An 18,831-nucleotide genomic window follows, 5' to 3' on the forward strand; every position below is an offset into this window, starting at 1 on the left:
TAAATTTGACATGTATAATTTGTATAAATAAAATATAAGATGTGAGTTTAAATTATTTAAAATTATTTTTAATGTAATACTAGTGTATAAAAAAAGTGAATATTATAAATTGATAGATGACATAATTATATTTATATATGGAGTGCCATGCAACATCACAATCATGACATTGTGCAAAATGCGTTTCCCTTTCTCTCATTAGCATAGAAACATCTTTTTTCTTTCTACGATAAAGCGTTAGAATTATTATAGTTGACATGAAAGAGTTTCTACAGAAAATAAGCATAAATATTCAAATAAAACATAAAGAATAGATGAGTTTTAGATGTTTTATTATAAAAATAAACTGAATGTGTAAGAAATCAACCTCAAAATCTTTTTCATCCTTATTTTAATTAATTATTATTATGGTAAAATGAATAGAGGAAGTTTAAATTTTTTAAGATTTGGTGTGAGTATTGTGGAAGGATAAAGAAGTAGATGCCCTGCCCTCACTTTATTAAATCTGATTCCCATAGTTAGGATATGGAGAGCCTCACTGCATGGACTATTGGAAACCAAAAACAATAGAGGAGCAGTTTCAAGCATCTGAGTGGGATGCATACAAACATAAGAAAGGAGTTATGCATCGCTTTTATTCATCACTCTCTCTCCAGGTTAGTATGACTATCATTTTTACATGTTGGGTTTATTGAGATGTTAGTTTAGTATTAAACTGACTTTTTTTCTTTTGAGTTTCGGTTCTGGGTTTCATTTTGGTCCTCTGGGAAATGAAAAAGGATTGATAATTTAAGTGCTTTCATTTTCCCCCGCCCCACAACAGTTGTTCATTTTTCAACTCTTTTTTGTCTTTCTGACCTTAAGTCTGCAATTTATGAGAAGATAGTTTTGTCTATGGTTGGAGAAATTTTTTGTATGAGAAGTGAGAATTACATGATTGTATTTTCAGTCTTCTACTAATAAATGCCCAAATTCATCCCTAAACTACTATATTATTTACATTTTGGCATTTGAAAAAAAAAAAAAGTCTAATGAAAGCACAAAAATTTTAAAAAATAAAAAGAGAAAAGTTATATAAAATTTATAGAAATTTCAAAAAATCTACTTTTTTTTAATACATAAAGTTTTTTTAAAATAGCAAATATACAAAAGAATGTCAAAAAATTCAAAAAAAATAATCTCAAATTAAAAAAATGGAAAGCTTTAAAAAAATTCAGAAATTTAAAAATATACTTTTCTTATTTAAAAATACATAAAAAAAGAGAAATACAAAATATGTCAAAAATTCATAAAAATCTCAAAAAAATAAAAAAATCAAAAAATTATATATAAAATTATATAAAATTTCTAGAAACTTTAAAAATATACTTTTTGGGAAAAAAGATATATCATACAAAGAAAGAGAAAATATGAAAAAAAATGTAAGAAGAAATTAAAATAAAAATAGTGAAAGAGAGTTAAGATATTTGTATTAAACAATGCAACCTTCCATATTTATTTTTAAAAAAAACTGATATCCTCTCTCTCTCTCTCTCTCTCTCTCTCTCTTGTATTATATATTAAAAAATTTATATTTTTAAATTTCTGGAAAATTTTAAAGCTTTCCATATTTTTCCTGATTTTTATTTTTTTAATATTTTTCTGATTTTTTTGATATTCTTTTGTATTTTTTATTCTTTTTAACTTTATGTTTTTTTTAAAAAAAGTATATTGTTTAATTTCTGGAAATTTTATATTATATTCCATATTTTTTTTCTGATGTGTTAAATTTTTTTTGATATTTTTCTGATTTTGTTTGACATTTTGTTTGGTACTAAATTGATACAAAACATTTTTTAGATACCAAAGTGATAATTGGATGGAGCTTTAGGGGGCAAAAATAGTGCATTAACCATAAATTAATCATAAAGCATTTTGTTTGACCATGCATATGGTTATCAACCTAAGAGATTACTACTTACAATTTAGAAAAAAATAAAAAAATAGAGGAGCAGTTTGAAGTAGTTGGGATGCATACAAACATATATCAAATATAAATCATTTAATATATTATATGCTTTTATTGATCAATCTCTTGTTATCAATCTCCAGGTTAGTAACACTATCATTTTTACCTCAATCTTTGCAAGTTCAGATGTTAATTTGTTTTTTTTTTTTTTTGTTTGGTTTTTGAGGTGATACATGTTGATTTTCCTTTAAATCTTTCAAGGCTGCAACAAGAGTTTCTCTGTAATGTTCTTAATGCATTCAAATGGACCACATGTATCTAAAAAGCTATGAAATTTTTTGATTTGCATCTTTAATACATTAATACCCCATTATTTGCTTCAGGTTTTTAAGTGACAAGAATATGATATTTTGAGGTGCAGAACAACATGGGAGAGAGTGCGTGGATTATGTTCTGTAATAACTCCAGCTGTTCAAAGGAAACTGGGAAGACATCCAGTTCCGGTTTTCCATCAATTCTCAATCCATATTCATATTTCAATCATGCTTTCATCATTTCTGTTGATATGCTGCTTCTCTTAGTGGCCTTCCTTGTCATTTTTTGTAAATTTTCCTCGAAGAAGATCACTACAAATTCACAGTCACAAAGCATCTCTTTAGTGGCAGTTCTCTCTGAAAGTTATAATGGAATACTGAGTGTTGCCTATTTGTTCTTGGGGATATGGACCGTTTACCATAAACTTGATATGGATCATACGGTTTTACCTCTGGATGGATGGTTGGTGTTGCTATTTCAAGGGTTTTCATGGTTGCTTCTAGCCATATCTGTGAGCTTGAAGAATCTAAACCTTCCATGTACAATAGCAGTAAAGGCTTGTTCAAGTTTTACCTTATTGTATGCGGTATTTCTCTGTATTTCATCTCTACTTGAAGCTACTGCAGACAAAACTGTGTCAATTAAGATCATTTTGGATGTTTTATCTTTTCCTGGATCGATTTTGTTTCTATTCTGCGCCTTTAGAGGACACGGTTCGAAGGATACTGATCCGGGAGGTGATTTTGATGCTTGCTATGCACCTTTGCAAGGTGAGGAACATGATTCAACTGACGAAACCAGTGTCAACCATGACATTACTCCCTTAGCCAATGCTGGGGTTTTAAGTAAAATGTTCTTTTGGTGGTTGAATCCTCTATTGCAGAAGGGTAAGGAGAAAATTCTAGAGAACAATGATATTCCAACTTTGCAGCAGGCATGTCAAGCTCAAGCATGCTATTTGAAGTATAACGACCGACTGAGTGAACAGAAACGAAGAAATTCAAGTGGTTCAATTTCTATGCTGTCAATAATTGCATATTCTCACTGGAAAGCAATGTTGACTTCCGGGGTCTTTGCATTGATCAAGATTCTCACACTATCTACAGGTCCATTGTTTCTTAGAGCCTTTATTGCTGTCGTTCAAGGTAAGGAAACCTTTAAGTATGAGGCTTACGTGCTGACCATTGGCCTGCTTATAGCAAAATGTTTGGAGTCTATATCTGAGAGGCAATGGTTCTTTATAACAAGAATGGTTGGACTTCAAGTTAGGTCTATGCTATCTGCAGCAATATATCGAAAGCAACAAAAATTATCGAATGCTGCTAAAATGAATCATTCTCCTGGTGAGATAGTGAGTTATGTCACCGTAGATACCTACAGAATTGGTGAGTTTCCGTATTGGTTTCATCAGATATGGGCAACAAGCGTTCAGTTTTGTCTAGCATTATTCATTGTATACTCTTCTGTGGGACTGGCAACTTTTGCTGCATTAGCTGCAATAATATTGATAGTGGTTGCAAGTTATCCACTTACCAAATTACAGCTTGAATGTTACAAGAAAATCATGTCGGCGCAAGACAAAAGACTTAAAGCAATTACGGAGGCACTCGGAAATATGAAGTTATTGAAGTTGCATGCTTGGGAGACACATTTCAAGAAGGTTATTGAAAGTTTAAGGAAAGATGAGTTCAAATGGATAATAGGGATTCTGTCACAAAAAGGGTACCAACTAGTTTTGTTTTGGTCTTCTCCCATTGTAGTGCCTGCTGTTACTTTCTGGACTTGCTACTTGCTAGGGATTACACTCAATGCTAGTAATGTCTTCACATTTTTGGCCAGTCTTCGCATTGTTCAAGAGCCGGTTAGGTTGATTCCTGATATTGTTCAAGTATTCATTGGGGCTAAGGTTTCCCTGGACCGGATTGAGAAATTCCTTGAGGCACCAGAGTTGGGAAACAGAAAGCTAGAGCAAGAATGTGAAGACAAAAATTTTGAGCACTCCATTCTCATAAAGTGTAATGAAATCTCTTGGGACATTAACCCTTCATCCAAACCTACCTTAAAAGACATAGATTTGGTGGTTAAACCAGGAGAAAAGGTTGCTATTTGTGGAGAAGTTGGCTCAGGAAAATCAACTCTTTTAGCTGCTGTTCTTGGAGAAGTTCCAAAAGTCAATGGCACAGTAAGTGAGAACAAAATCTCAATTCCCACACTGTATATTTTTCCAAGTACTAATACTTTCATGTCAAAACCTTACTTGAGTTTCTATGTGGATCATCAGGTTCATGTGCATGGGAAGAAAGCATATGTTTCTCAGACAGCATGGATCCAAACAGGAAGTATACAAGAAAACATTCTTTTTGGCTCTGTGATGGACCCTGTCTGGTATCAAGAAGTGGTTGAGAAGTGTTGCTTAATAAAAGATCTAGAGATGCTTCCTTTTGGAGACCTTACTGAAATTGGAGAAAGAGGCGTTAATCTCAGTGGTGGACAAAAGCAGAGAATTCAGCTAGCTCGTGCATTGTATCAAAATGCAGATATCTATTTTCTGGATGATCCATTCAGTGCTGTAGATGCTCAAACTGCAACAAGCCTTTTTAATGTGAATCCATAACTTTTTGTCTTATATATATATATATATATATATGCATGTATACACACTTAAAAATCCAACACCCTTTTGTTTTATGCAGGAATATGTGATGAGAGCTTTGTCTGATAAAACTGTTTTACTTGTGTCCCATCAAGTTGACTTCCTTCCAGCTTTTAATTCTATATTGGTAAGTGCGATAATTTCGAATACAATATTATTACTGAAAGTTTTTAAGAGAGCTTTTAATAAAACTGTTCTATATTATTAATTGAAGAATTGAACTTAAATAGAGAAAAAGCCCTAATCCTAATTGAGAAAATAGTTCCCTTATTCTAATAAACTACTAAAATATAAAAGAAAATAGTTCCCTTGTCCTAATAAAGTACTAAAAGATAAAATAAAAATATTCCTAGAATATGAATAAAACTTATCTACCTAAATAAGATTTATCTACCTAAATAAATTTAAAATATATATATATTTCAACACCCTCCCTCAAGTTGGTGTATATATATCAATCATGTCCAACTTGCTTACAAGAAAATCAAAGATTGTCTTAGAGAGTCCTTTGGTGAGTATGTCAGTAATCTATTGTTTTGAAGGAACAAACGGCATGCACACTTGGCCTTCTTCAATCCCCTTCTTGATAAAGTGTCTATCAATCTCAACATGTTTAGTTCTGTCATGTTGGACTGGGTTGTGAGCAATACTAATGGCAGCTTTGCTATCACTGTACAACTTCATTGGTGAAGTTATTGGTTTCCTCATCTCTTCCATAATTCTTTTTAACCACATCATTTCACAAATTCCTTGAGCCATTGATCTAAACTTAGCCTCTGCATTACTTCTTGCTACAACACTTCGTTTTTTGCTTCGCCAAGTCACAAGGTTTCCCCAAACAAATGTACAGTATCCTGATGTAGATCTTCTATCTGTTATTGAGCTTGCCCAATCTGCATTTGTATAAGCTTCAATTCCTCTTTGTTCAAATTTCTTGAAGAATAAGCCCTTTCCCGGTGAACTCTTCAAGTATCTTAGAATTCGAAACACTGCTTCTTCATGTTCCTCCATTGGGGAGTGCATAAATTGACTCACTAAGCTCACTGCAAAAGCTATTTCTGGCCTTGTATGTGATAAGTAAATTAACTTACCGACTAATCTTTGGTACTGCCCTTTATCAACTAATCGACCTTCTTTATTTCTGAATTTTACATTTTGATCAATTGGTGTGTCAGCTGGGCGGCAACCACTCATCCCAGCCTCTTTTAAAAGATCAATCACATATTTTTTCTGAGAGACCACAAGACCCTTCTTTGATCGAGCAACTTCCATTCCAAGAAAGTATTTCAAAGGACCCAAGTTTTTAATCTCAAACTGCAATGCTAGATGCTCCTTGAGACGCCTTATTTCATTCACATCATCTCCTGTAAGAATGATATCATCGACATAAACTATAATAACTGCTATTCTACCTTTTTGTGAATGTCGATAGAACATTGTGTGATCAGCTTGCCCTTGTGAGTAACCTTGTTTTTTAACAACTTGAGTGAATTGTTCAAACCAAGCTCGAGGAGACTGCTTCAGACCATACAAAGATTTCTTGAGTTTACATACTCAAGTTCCAAATTTTTCTTCAAAACCTGGAGGAGGATCCATGTAAACTTCTTCTTCAAGTTTTCCATTTAGGAAAGCATTCTTCACATCTAACTGCTGTAAAGACCAATCAAGATTAACAGTAATTGATAAAAGAACTCTAACGAAATTTAATTTGGCCACTGGAGCAAACGTTTCAAGATAATCTATCCCGTATGTTTGACTGTACCCTTTAGCCACCAACCGGGCTTTGTATCTATCTAAAGATCCATCTGGTTTGAATTTGGTTGTGAACACCCATTTACAGCCCACTGTTTTTTTCCCTACAGGTAATTCCATTGTTTCCCATGTACCTGTTTTTTCAAAAGTGCGTATCTCCTCTAAAATAGCCTCCTTCCACTTAGGAACCTGTAAAGCATCTTTCACATTTTTGGGTATTTGTACAGTATCGAGACACGAAACAAAGGTTGAGAATGTCGAAGACAAGGCTTTATAGGATACAAAGTTAGACATGAGATATTTGACAATATTTCTAACACCTTTTCTTTTGGCAATTGGAAAATCTAAATCAGAAAATTCATTGACTGGATTATGAGTTTTACATGGACTTTTGACAGGATCTTGCGGGTCGGATTCTTGGTGATGAATCTGGTGGATTCCACTTTCTTGATTTCGATTTCTTCTTGAATAAACAATTAACTCCTTTGTTTGTTTTTTATTCTCACGATTAGACTCTACACCTTCATCCTCCTTTTCATTAACATTAACATCATTAATTTCTGTGTTAATTATAAATTCGCCTTCCCCATTATTAGAATCCCTATGTTGTATATTCCTAATCTTTTCTTGATCAATTATAGAATCTTCCTTAGTATAATTCCCTCCTTGAAGATTAGAATCAAAATAAGATTGTGTTTCAACAAATGTGACATCTATGGTAATAATAATCTTCCTATCAATTGGATCATAACATTTGTAACCCTTTTTAGTAGAAGCATAACCACAAAGACACATTTTTTTGCTCTAGGATCTAGTTTACCTTGGTTGTGAAGATGAACAAAAACACTACACCCAAAAACTCGGAGGGATAAATCTGTGATCAATTTAGAGTTAGGAAAATTATCTTTAAAGAGACTAAAAGGAGTTCTATAGTTTAGAGTTTTATTGGGCATTCTATTAATAAGATATGTAGCTGTTAACAAGGCTTCGCCCCAAAGATAACGTGGTACTTGACTAGTGAACATCAAGGCTCTAGTTACTTCCAAATATGTCGGTTTTTTCTTTCTGCAATCCCATTTTGTTGTGGTGTATTTGTACAAGAACTTTGGTGGACTATTCCATGTTTGGTTAAGAAAACACCTAATTGGTCGCTAAAAAATTCCCCACCATTGTCAGTCCGAAATACTTCTATTTTCACACCAAATTGTGTTTTCACCATAGCATAAAAAGAGTGAAACACATTTTTAACTTCAGACTTATCTTTTAATAAAAACACCTAACAAAGTCGAGTATGATCATCAATAAAAGTGACAAACCAACGTTTTCCTAAAAAGGTCGAGACTCTTGAAGGTCCCCAAACATCACTATGAATTAACGAAAAAGGTTTGGAGGCTTTATATTTTTGATGATGTTTAGCCAATTCACAAAATTCACAATGATATGAAGAAGGACTTTTATTTTTAAAAAGATTAGGTAACAAATATCTTAAATAGTAAAAATTAGGATGTCCAAGCCTATAATGCTAAATCATAACCTTATCAGAAACAGAATTTAAACATAAAGTAGTTGTTGGTTGACTTAGATGGTCGTCTTCAAGAAAGTAAATTCCACTAAATTCTTTAGCATTGCCAATCATCCTCCCTGAGACCATGTCCTAAAACTTACACATAGAAGAGTCAAATATAACATGACAATTTGAGGACTGGGATAATTTACTGACCGATATGAGATTACAAGCTAGATTTGACACATGTAAAACATCATGTAAAACCAAGGAAGATGAAATTTTAACAGTGCCTTTCTCGGCTATTGCCGAGAAGGACCCATCTGCTACTTTGATCTTTTTGTTTCTTGCACAAGGTGTGTAAGTTGAAAAAAGAAAATGACTACTAGTCATGTGATCACTAGCTCCAGAATCAACAATTCATGTATTTGTTTTACAAGGCTTGACACTGAAAAAAAATAGAAAAATCAGTACCTGATTGGGCAAAAGAGGAAGAAGGATTATTGGATGAGTTAGGAATTGAAGAATTCATCCGAAATTGTGGTGATTGAAAATACTTGTGTAGATGCTCTAATTGTTCCTTAGTGAATGGAAACCCTTCCAGAGAACTTTGGCCCTTGCCACTCTTTTTCCTTCCATTTGTCGGTTTCTCGTGGAGCTTGCAACACGTTTCTCGAGTGTGCCAATATTTTTTGCAGTGATCGCACCAAGGTTTTTTCTTATCTCTAGTGAAGGTTGTTTTAACCATGATGTTACTAGAGATTTTAACCTAGCTCAGATGCCATGAAAGTTTTCAAGAGAGCTTTTAATAAAACTGTTCTATATTATTAATTGAAGAATTGAACTTAAATAGAGAAAAGAGTCCTAATCCTAATTGGGAAAATAGTTCCCTTATTCTAATAAACTACTAAAATATAAAAGAAAACAGTTCCCTTGTCCTAATAAACTACTAAAAGATAAAATAAAAATATTTCTAGAATATGAATAAAACTTATCTACTTAAATAAGATTTATCTACCTAAATAAATTTAAAATATATACATATTTCAACCATTACAAGATATGATTATAACATCTTAAATATGATTATAACATCGTCCAAGTATCTGATTATATGACAGTTGATGTCTGGTGGGGAAATTATAGAGGCTGGTACTTATGATCAGCTGCTAGCTTCAAGCCAAAAATTCCAGGACCTTGTAAACGCTCACAATAACACGATTGGATCCGAAATGGACGTCTTGTATTCTTCTAATGGAAGAGCTATGGCATCCAAAGATGTGATCAAGAATGTACATGTTAAGGAAGAGCCTATAATGGCTACTGGAGAACAATTAATTAAGGAGGAAGAAAGAGAAACAGGAGATACAGGTTTGAAGCCTTACTTGCAGTATATGAGACACAACAAGGGCTTTCTATATTTCACCTTAGCAATTCTTTTCCATGTGGCATTCATAATTGGGCAATTAGTACAAAGCTACTGGTTAGCAGCTGACCTTCAAAGTAGTGAAGTAAGCAGCAAGGAATTACTCACTGTTTTTACAGTGATTGGGTTTTCTTTAGCAATCTTTTTGCTCCTTAGATCCTTCTATGTAGTTCTTCTTGGTCGTGGAGCTTCAGAATCTATCTTTTCTACACTGTTGAAGTCTTTGTTTAGAGCTCCAATGTCCTTTTATGACTCAACACCTGTGGGAAGAGTACTAAGTCGAGTAAGTGTTCTCAAAATCTTCATTTTCATGGAAATTCTATTCTTCCTTGAACTTACTGTTTACAGTTTCCATTTTACTTTAATAGGTGTCATCAGATTTAAGCATCATTGACCTTGATATGGCTTTCAAGTTATCAATCACAGTTGGAACAACCATGAATACCTACTTCAGCTTTTTTGTCTTGGCAGTGCTGGCTTGGCCAGTTGCATTTGTCATTATTCCCATGGTTTATCTGACCATACTTTTACAGGTCTTACATACATGCAAAAAAACCAAGTTTTTATCATAAATTGTTTTCTTTTAACGAGTTCTTAATTGTTCTAATTTCTTGAAAACAATTAGAGACACTACTATGCTTCTGCAAAGGAGTTGATGAGAATCACTGGAACAACAAAGTCTTCAGTTGCTAGCCACCTTGCTGAATCCATTGCTGGAGCCATGACAATCCGAGCTTTCGGAGGGGAAGATCGACTCTTTTTAAAGAATATGAATCTGATTGATGCCAATGCAAGTCCAGACTTTTATACTTTTGTTGCAAATGAGTGGTTAATCCAAAGGTTGGAAATATTGTGTGCCATTGTTCTTTCATCCACAGCCCTTTCCATGACTTTGATTTATCTTGGACCATCTGCATCTGGTTAGTTCAAGCAGATTTTAGTTCTTCGAAAAATACTGAATATGTTCTCATCACTTTGGATTATGCTCTAACCATGTTTTGTGGATTTCAATGGCAGGGTTAATTGGAATGGCACTGTCATATGGCCTCTCATTAAATGTATTCCTAGTTGTTTCGGTGAAGAATCAATGCTTTCTATCAAGTTCAGTTGTTTCAGTAGAAAGGGTAGAGCAATACATGCATATTCCTAGTGAAGCTCCCGAAGTAATTGAAACTAACCGGCCTGCACGCGGCTGGCCCTGTCTTGGAAAAGTCGAGATTTGTAATTTGAAGGTATAATCAAAAGGTTTTACTAACTATTTTCTCCATTTGTTGAGTCATGAGCTTTACAGGGAATGCATAATAAAACGTCAAACTCATCAAGCAGGTTCGTTATCGGCCTAATGCTCCGCTGGTCCTTCATGGCATCAGCTGCATATTTGAAGGAGGAAGTAAGATTGGGATTGTTGGTCGGACTGGCAGTGGAAAAACGACTTTTATCAGTGCTTTGTTCCGCCTAGTAGAGCCTGCAGATGGAGAAATCATCATTGATAACCTTGACATCTGTACAATTGGGCTTCATGATTTGAGATCACATTTGGGGATCATCCCTCAAGATCCAACTCTTTTTGGTGGATCTGTTAGATATAATATAGATCCTTTAGAACAGCATACTGATAATGAAATATGGAAGGTATGTGTTTTACCATATCATGCACCAATAACCAGCCTTGTATTTTTGCTGACTCGATGAATTTCTAATCATTGAATTTTAAGGTTCTCGAAAAGTGTCAACTCCGAGAGGCGGTTCAAGCAAAAGAAGGCGGCCTGAATTCCATCGGTAAGAAAATCAAAGATACAGAGTTGGTTTTTTCCGATTTGCTTCCATTAACAACATGAAAACAATAAGTGCAGTTGTACAAGATGGATTGAACTGGAGCATGGGGCAGCGACAATTATTCTGCCTGGGGCGAGCATTGCTAAAGAGAAGCAAGATCCTAGTCCTTGATGAAGCAACTGCATCGATTGACAACACAACGGACTCGATCATCCAAAAAACGATAAGAACGGAACTCAAAGACTGCACGGTGATAACTGTGGCTCACAGAATACCAACTGTGATGGACTGCAATATGGTGCTTGGCATTAGTGATGGTGAGAAGATATCTTGATATGCAAATAGTCCATCGACTTTTTATTGTTATTGTATATGATTTGTTTCAATTTACAGGGAAATTGGTGGAGTTTGATGAACCAACGAAGCTGATGAATAAGGAAGGGTCATTGTTTGGACAGTTAGTCCAAGAATACTGGTCACGTTCCTCCTAATACAATGGTACTTGAAGATTGGTAATAAAGTTCTCTTTCATAGAGCACAATTACTGTAGAACAAGCTATCAACTTTAGAAACGAGAAAACCAAGTCACTATTCTGATTTAATTTTATGTAAACAGTAAAAAGATTTTTAGTTATCCTGCTATGCATAATCTCCAAGGCCTAAGAAGAAAAAGAAACAAGATATACATAAAAATGACAAATGTAATTACTGTGGGAACACACCATTCTCAAGGACAGGTTGAGTTCTAGTTACTGTTGCAGATGGCATTTTACTGCAATTCACCCATCTGCTATCAAGAATTTCACCTTCATCAGCTTGTCTTTCCATTGCTTGAACCCTTTTGGTCTTCAAAACCTTAAGTAATACCAAACCAAAGTAACCTGACAAAACCAGCATACCAAATCCAAGCACAACACCTATCACCCATGGATACCATGGCCTTTTTTCCCTCTTTAGTGGAACAAGTACAGAAAAATGGCCTTGGTTTGAAGTGTAACACACATTGGAAAACATTATGGGACTGAAATCAACTGTCCCATTACTGTTGAAAGCTGCACATCTTGCTGAATCAGGGTATTTCAGGTTGGGAAAATGGATTGATATAGGCTTCCCCATTGTGTCAAGGTTGATACTTTTTAAGCTTTTAGCTCTAGCATTCGACGCATCGAAAACCATAAAACCGATGACGGGAGCAATCATTGAGTAACCTTGAACTCTGTAGTAGTATGAAGACCAGTTGCCGAGGGTCTCGTAGACTATCGCGACCCTTCGGACGTGAGGAACCAGAAAAGTCCGTGATGGGATACGAAAACAACTAAAATTAGCCCCTTTCTTCCACAACGTCCGGCTTCGGATTCGTGCAATGGAAACGCCCATGCCTGAAAGATTAACCGGAAGATTGGCTTTGTATAAAGCTCCAGTATGAGGTCTGTGCCTAATAACCAATGCTCTGAAAGCAAAATCCTGAAGAAATGTATCCAAGGAACCATTGGAAAAGCTGTCTAAGCTATGAACATATGAAAAAAAACATAAGTACAAACTGAGAACCAAACATACGAGTGTGAAGCTCATGTTGGGTTGTTGTTATTTCCTGGTAAAAGAAACACATACAAGCAAGAAGATTATGAAGAAAGGGGTAGCTTTGAAATGCATTGTTGGATGATGATGCTTTTCCAAACAAATTGATTTAAGCATGCTTTTAAAAGGGTCCCAATTAGTTTATTGTATCAAAAGTTTGATGCATCTTTTAGGTCATGATTTTTTCATTTTTAATTTCACTAAACCGTTCATTACTCCAGAGCATCGTGCACGTTTAATTTTGACGTGTTGACTTATTTTAATTAAGGTGGGGGTCTAGTTTGCTACATGCAATTCAAGTCCCATTAATGATTAAAGTCAATTTGTGTTGAAAAAACAGAGAATCTTTGCTTCTTCGGCACTTAGACCCCGTTCATTGCGGGAAAACAATATTACATCATTGGTTAATTTCTGTTGTTAGGCCCTGTACTTTTTAAATATTAAAATTTTAGTCTTAACCCAAACAATAATAATTAAATCAATTCGGTTAAATTCAATTACTACTCATATACTATGCATATTGTCATAGATTTAGTCCATATTCTCTAATTGGATTATTTTAAGTCCTTATACTTTGTGAATTTTGAAATTTCAATCTTAACATAAATGCCAGTCATTAATCTATTAGCTGAATTTTTAGTGAGTAAAATGTGAAATTAACAAGTTAACTTGATGTTACAGATATGATAATAATGTATGCTGCATTATATTTTGAAAACAATAAAACTTAATGAAAATTTAAAATTTGAAAGATATAGGACTAAAAATGACTCAATTAAAGTATAAGGATTAAATCCATAATTTTCATAAAGTACAAGGATTAATGGAAGAATTTAACCTTAGATCATTGCTGTATCAACACTTTGATTGATTTATAAGAAAAATGATTAGAGTGTCATTTAATAAAGTCGTAAACCATGGCTACAAATTCTGAAGGCCAAACTAACAAAGATTTTAATTAGAACTAAAAAAAAATAAAATAATAATAATAAACTTTAAATTCGGGTTTCTAAAAAGGCATAATTCTGCTTCTAGTCCCTATACTCATCATACATTTGAAATCTAATCCAATTACTTTTATTTCCTTAAATGTAGCCCCTCCTCTGATTTAATCATTGAAGACCAATATTGAAAAATGTTGCAACCTTAGATTCAATATTTTTATTTGATTATTTGACTTTTCACACGTGTAATATTAATCACATGAGTAATTTTTTATTTTAAAAAATGACAAATAATTTAATTTGATGGTGTTATTAATTTGATTTCAATTATTAAATCAAAAGAATAACAAGACTATGTTTGATAAATTGAAAACTTAAGTATTGAATTTTATAAGCACTGAATTTATATTATAAAATTGTTTGATATATTAGTAAAAATTAAGCACAAAATATAATCATTTTATTTGATTATAGTATATCTTGATTTTTAAAAGATCATTATTTTTATAATTTTAATCCTATTAATATGATATTATATTTTGAATAATGTCAAACAAAAGTTGAAGATAAAATTAAATAGTTTGATTTTTAATAAAAAAAATTCAAAAATAAGATTTTAAAAAATAAAATGAATTTAATATTTTCCACAAGTAATAAGCAACTATCTACTTACTTATCATATTCAAACATTTTTTTTGTTGAAAATTTTATATTAAATAAAAACTTAATATAATTATTAAATACAATTAACAAATTTAAATGTTAAAAAAGTTGAAGGCTTAAATTCTTAAAAGTAAATTTAAAAGATGAGAAGCATAATTAGACCTTTCTATACTAATGCAACCTCTTCTCTATTTGGTTTAAAGATGGAGATTTTAGATGATGATTGTTGGTAAATTAGTGTTGTTCCCTTTTTTCCTGGCATAACCAAGAAAATGTCGTCAAATGGTAAAAAAAGTTAATTTAAGTTACCACCTTTATTTATATATCTTACAACCGTTTGCACTTTTAACTGGAAATAATTGAGAATTTGGCCAAAATGCCTGCCAGCGAAAAAGATGGCACTTGTTAATAGAAAAGAAAACGGTGGCAATTTTTATTTATTTATAAATATTAAATTTATATATAGAATTTGATTTAGTGTAATTATATATATATATATATAAAACTTAAATTGTGATTCATATGTATATATGAAATTTTAATTTTGATTACTTTTTATATTTAAAGAAATAAAAACGTATATTTTTTTCATATTAAAATAATATTAATTATTTGTGTATGTAATATTTTAACGGTAAATGATATTAATTTGATAATATTATTAGTTATTAAATCAAATAAAATTTTTATATATAAAATCGTATAAAATTAAAATTCATTTATAACAATATACATTAAATTATAATTCATGTTTTACGAGTGGATGATATTTATTTTTTTATGGGAATTCCATGAAAGCTTTGCTTCCATTTCAGGTCTAATTGAGTCATTTATGGGTTCACTGGGCGACATGACTCATGGGTTTACAATTTCCAACCTTAATCGTTTAGCATTTGGAAAGCCCTTCTGGCTCCCCTAATGGAGGCTGAAACTGGGCTGATTTTACAAGCCCTTCTTGGTTTTCACCCCATTATTTCTCATTCAAAATTTTGCTAAATTTATGGTTACTAAGGTAAGCTTAGATCAAAAGTAGGGGTGAGCAAAACTCGATTCGACTCGAAAAAATAAAAAAAAATTAAATTTTGAGTTAAACGAATCAAGTTATTCGAGTTAATCGAGTTATTCAAGTCAACACGAATTTTTTTCGAATTTCGAGTTCGAATCGAGTTGAGTTTTCGAATTCGAATAACTCGAATAATTCAAATATCAAACTATAATATTTTACATTTTTACTTCAAACTTTCAAACTTTTTTACTTTTCCTTCAAAACTTTTATTCCTTCCCACTTTCTCCCAAAACTTTTACTTCCCCTTCCATCCCAACCCCCAATCTACCCAAAATTCATTTCTCACCAAAATTTTACTATCCCATTTATTTTTTTCTCAAAATTTTACTCCCCAAAACCCTCAAAACTTTTCATTTTTCCTCAAAATTTTTACTCCCTCCCACTTTCCCCCCTAAAATTTTTACTTCCTTCCCATCCCACCTCCCACCTCCCATCTACCCAAACCCATCCCCCTCATTTTTTTTTAATATTTTCCCTCCAAAATTTTACTCCCCTTATTTATTTACTTTCCCTCAAACTTTTAATTCCCAAAAATTTTTATTTTTCTCCTAAACTTTTACTTCTCACCTTTTACTCTCAAATAAAAAATCAAAATTATCCAAAAAAATCACTAAACATAAATAGTAATAATTTTATTTATATCTACTATTTATATTATTAAATTAAATTTCATATTTTATATTATTTATATTATTGAATTGTTTAATCATATTGAATATTTATATTAAAATTGAATTATTAATTATGCCATTAAATATTCATGTTAAAATTTTATATTGGTATCAATTTCACATTTTATCTTTAAAATAACTTTCATTAAAAAATCACATTTTTACATTTAATATATTTTTTAATTCCAAAATATATAATGGCAAGAATTTGAAGATAATTGAAACAACTAAGCAAGCAAAGAAACTAACCCGTATATAAAAGTTTAATAAATAAATTATGAGGTGATGAAAGTTAATAAAAATTTTGATTAAGGTGGACAAATTTTATTACGAAGGGTGACAGTGGTTATAAGGACCCAAAATTATTTTTTAAAATTTAACTCGAACAAATATATTCGATTCGATTCGACTCGATTCGAGAAGATTTCAAATCAAATTAGGATGATAAAATATGATTCGTCAACTCAATTAACTCGAAATTTTTTCATTCAATTCGATTCGATTCGATTGAACGCTCAGCCTTAATCAAAGGTTAAGAGCAGAGGTAATCGAGTCGAACAGCATGAATAATGAAAAATTCAAATTTAACTCAAAATCTTTGCGTTAATCTCATTTTGAACTTAATTGGAAGTAATATTGAAGTATTAGAGTTGAAGCTGATTAAATTTGTTTATATGATTTATATATTTGAATTTGGGTATGAATTCATTTCAAATATACAAATTTGAAATTTAAATAATAAATTTTAGATTTTAGGGTTTCAAGTTTCTATAAAGTAATAATTTAACATTATAAATAAAATTTAAAATATGCGTAAGTCTCTATACTTGTGTCATTTGTGTGAGCTAGTGTAAGACATGTCTAGGACATGCATCAGCCACATTACGAGAACTAGTGTAAGATCATGTCTGGGACATGGCATCGACATTGAGACGGGTGCTAGTGTAAGACATGTCTAGGATATATATCAGCCTCGGGACGTAAGTCAGTGTAAGACATGTCTGGGACATGGCATCGACTCCTTACCCATGTTTGAGGTCTAATGGATGTTCGATAGTGTTCCAAATGGTTCAATTATGAAAGTTATGATTTCTAGTCATTGAGGAAAGTATAACCATGTTGTGAGTGATACAGGTACTTATTTGGTATGTTTGAGTCGTAAGCTTAATATTTGCTATATGATGTGTATTGAATATTAATGAGTAAGTCTTACTTATGCTCACTTGTGTACTATGAGATTGTTGATGAATGGTAAAGTTGTGTTGTATATTTATTTTTGTGCAACTTACAAAGCTTTATGCTTACTTCCTCTCCTTTTTCATTTTCTTATAGTGCCACCTATCTAGCTCAAGGATCAACGAAAGTTAGAGATATCGATCACACTATCAATTGAAGCATTCGGTATAGTTTGATTTATATTTTTGAATATGACATGTATAGGGAACTAGATTGTGTTTTGTGATGTTATTAATTTGGCCAAAAGTGTTGGCTTGGGGTAAATTCCTCATTTTGTATTAAGTCTCGAGTGATGTCTAATATTCATTTTGATATATGCAAATGGTGTTATGTTCATGGATGAGTAAAATGCACAAATGAAATGTTGTCTATTGTGGTTGATTTTATTGCATGAAATAGTCTTGTCCTGGATTTGGTTGCTTTTGTGTAGGTTGTGTAAGTTAGGGTGGCAAAGAGGCTTGGTAAATAGCTTGATTTTGTCCATACAGGTAGATACATGGGTGTGTGTCTAGGCCGGTGTGACATATGGCTAGCCCCATGGGCGTGTGGTCCAACCGTGTGTTCACTGCACGTAAAAATTTTAAGTCAGTATGTATGATAATAAACATACAGGCAGAGACACGGCCATGTGTCTCAGTCGTGTGAAGAACACGGGCTAGCACACGAGTGTGTTACTTGGCCGTATGACATTTTGGGGTTGCTGACGTTAGAAACAGAAAGTCCAGGTTTTTACACATGGGCTAGAACACGGGAGTGTCATGGCTGTGTAAAGGACATGAGCCAGGGACACGGGTTTGTGCCAGGCCATATGAAAACCCCTGTAGGTGTGCATTTAGATTAATTCCACACGGGTGGACAGCACGGGCATGTCCCTATATTGCTTAGGCCGTGTGAAACACATGGGCCATCAGCACGACCATGTCGAAATGGTCACACGGGCGTGTGCCCCTTTGTCAAGTGACATTTTTCTATAGTTGGTAAAAGAACCCGAGTTGGTTCCGAGTGATTTACGATGTGTGTTTTGGGCCTCGAAGGCCCTTATTAAGGACATGTTGATAAGTTTGAGAAAGTTTTAAAATTTTCCAAGTCTTGGAGACTCGGAAATGGTTGTAAGCACGAGTTTAAGTGAGGTAACGCCTCGTATTCCGTCAAAGTGTAGGATACGGGTATGGGGTGTTACAATAAGAATGCCCAACTTGACAAAACAACTCAAATTCCAGATTGCCTCTATACATAACATGAAAATTATTCAGATTTGGGGGTTACCAGATAACTCAGATTACTTCCTTGAATAGAGTA

At 32.9% G+C, this 18,831-nt stretch overlaps 2 protein-coding genes across 5 annotated transcripts; one reads left to right on the forward strand and one right to left on the reverse strand.

Annotated features, from left to right (window-relative positions):
- Positions 1–258: 258 nt before the first annotated feature.
- LOC107951157 (ABC transporter C family member 10) lies at positions 259–12,008 on the forward strand. Of its 4 annotated transcripts, none has more exons than XM_016886090.2 (12): positions 262–656; positions 2,370–4,445; positions 4,545–4,865; positions 4,957–5,043; positions 9,294–9,881; positions 9,967–10,131; positions 10,224–10,518; positions 10,616–10,830; positions 10,925–11,230; positions 11,314–11,377; positions 11,452–11,691; positions 11,768–12,008. In XM_016886090.2, the coding sequence occupies exons 1-12, from the start codon at positions 543–545 to the stop codon at positions 11,863–11,865; spliced, it is 4,569 nt and encodes a 1,522-aa protein (XP_016741579.1). In that variant the 5' UTR covers positions 262–542; the 3' UTR covers positions 11,866–12,008. The 4 variants fall into 4 exon arrangements, with proteins under 4 accessions (XP_040940660.1, XP_016741579.1, XP_016741581.1 ...); XM_016886092.2 differs by lacking the exon at positions 262–656 and adding an exon at positions 1,907–2,091 and having other exon boundaries at positions 2,332–4,445; XM_041084724.1 differs by lacking the exon at positions 262–656 and adding an exon at positions 2,210–2,229 and having other exon boundaries at positions 2,332–4,445.
- A 71-nt stretch (positions 12,009–12,079) lies between these two features.
- On the reverse strand, positions 12,080–13,178 carry LOC107951158 (uncharacterized). Its single transcript, XM_016886093.2, has 2 exons — positions 13,159–13,178; positions 12,080–12,881 (listed from the first exon to the last, which is right to left on the reverse strand). The coding sequence occupies exons 1-2, from the start codon at positions 13,176–13,178 to the stop codon at positions 12,080–12,082; spliced, it is 822 nt and encodes a 273-aa protein (XP_016741582.2).
- Between the last annotated feature and the right edge of the window lie 5,653 nt (positions 13,179–18,831).

Source organism: Gossypium hirsutum, chromosome A02, assembly GCF_007990345.1.
Source record: "Gossypium hirsutum isolate 1008001.06 chromosome A02, Gossypium_hirsutum_v2.1, whole genome shotgun sequence".
NCBI classification, from domain to species: domain Eukaryota; kingdom Viridiplantae; phylum Streptophyta; class Magnoliopsida; order Malvales; family Malvaceae; genus Gossypium; species Gossypium hirsutum.